A 1,471-nucleotide genomic window follows, 5' to 3' on the forward strand; every position below is an offset into this window, starting at 1 on the left:
ATAAATCAAATTAAATTTCAAAAACCTCTAATAACATCTTAAATTTCAAAATCTAAAATTAATCTTATAAATTTGCATGAAATAAAATATACTCCTATTTATATACTATAAATTAACCCAGTGTATCTAATCAAAGTGCAGAAAAATAATTATATGAGTAAAATAATAACTCAATTTTTCACATGTTAAAAGGGAAATGTAATTATTCCATGGGCAATATAGTAATTGTAGTTGACTCTAGAATTCCCCAGGAGTTGGTCACTATGGTCTATCTGTCGGTTATGCTTTCTCTTCATCATTTTCCTCTGTCACGTTGCAGGTTTTACCCTATTTCTTTATTTATTGCTATTAACCCCACTTTTCTCTCTCTCTCTCTCATTATCTCTCCATATATGCTTGCACCCTCTTCAAAGTTTTCCAACAAACAAACACAAAAATGGAAGAAATCACTAAACTAGCTAAACTCTTCTTCATACTCTTGGCCTTCACATTTGCTGCTCAACAAATACAAGGTCATACTCATTATGCAAATGCATTCTTCTTCTTCTTCTTCATCTCCTAATCCATCCACTTGCTTATATATACTCAATTATACTCTCTCTCTGCACCAATCTCTTCCTATGTTTTTGTCCGTTATCTGTTTGTTGTAATGTCTTTTTCTCTTAAAATGCTGAAACATGCTTTCTGTTGCATGTTATTGTCAAGAATTTCTGTTTAGTTATAGCTAATTCAAAAGGGTATCATTGGCATTCAACCTTTTTGGAGAAATCGAAGCTCAATATTTTCTGTGTTTCATCAAATTTCTCACCATTGTTGCTGCAGTCAGTGAAACAGAAGCTAGGGTGTTGTTGGAGTCCTCACAGCCTCAAAGAGATCAAAGAATAAAGGTTAATTATGATCAAACTGAATAAGAAAGGTTTCTTTTTGATTATTTCCTTGGATTGAACATGTGGAATGATATATATAGGGTGGCAATGAGGCATGGAGAATGATGAAATCATGGAGACCCATGATTGGATCAACAGCACCAACTTGCACTTACAATGAATGTAAAGGATGCAAGTACAAGTGCAGAGCTGAGCAAGTTCCTGTGGAGGGGAATGATCCAATCAATAGCCCCTATCACTATAGATGTGTTTGTCATAGATGATCAAAACCTTGCTTCATTGCTCATTAATGTAATCTTCAGTTCAAGTATATTAAGCACATTTTGGTTTACCTTCATCACTCATCAGCAATTAATACAATCTTCATTTCTTTTCTAAGTTTCCATTATCATCTTCTTCCCAATTATCAGCTCAAAAAGCTCACAACTATACCAGTTAATCACGGATGTGATTATAATTAGTGATATATGATTAATAGTATAATGCATTGCTATTACAATATTTTTTTTAACCTTTTTATCCTATTATTTATTTATTTATTTATTATATTGAATTTGGTATTTTTTTTAATCAAAATATCTTAA

General features: G+C 31.8%; 1 protein-coding gene across 1 annotated transcript; it reads left to right on the plus strand.

The window, feature by feature from the left end:
• Window positions 1–312: 312 nt before the first annotated feature.
• LOC114167560 (EPIDERMAL PATTERNING FACTOR-like protein 9) lies at window positions 313–1,267 on the plus strand. The gene is made up of 3 exons (XM_028052658.1): window positions 313–512; window positions 823–887; window positions 968–1,267. The coding sequence occupies exons 1-3, from the start codon at window positions 437–439 to the stop codon at window positions 1,148–1,150; spliced, it is 324 nt and encodes a 107-aa protein (XP_027908459.1). The 5' UTR covers window positions 313–436; the 3' UTR covers window positions 1,151–1,267.
• Window positions 1,268–1,471: the final 204 nt, after the last annotated feature.

This window comes from Vigna unguiculata, chromosome 10 (assembly GCF_004118075.2).
Source record: "Vigna unguiculata cultivar IT97K-499-35 chromosome 10, ASM411807v1, whole genome shotgun sequence".
NCBI classification, from domain to species: Eukaryota; Viridiplantae; Streptophyta; class Magnoliopsida; order Fabales; family Fabaceae; genus Vigna; species Vigna unguiculata.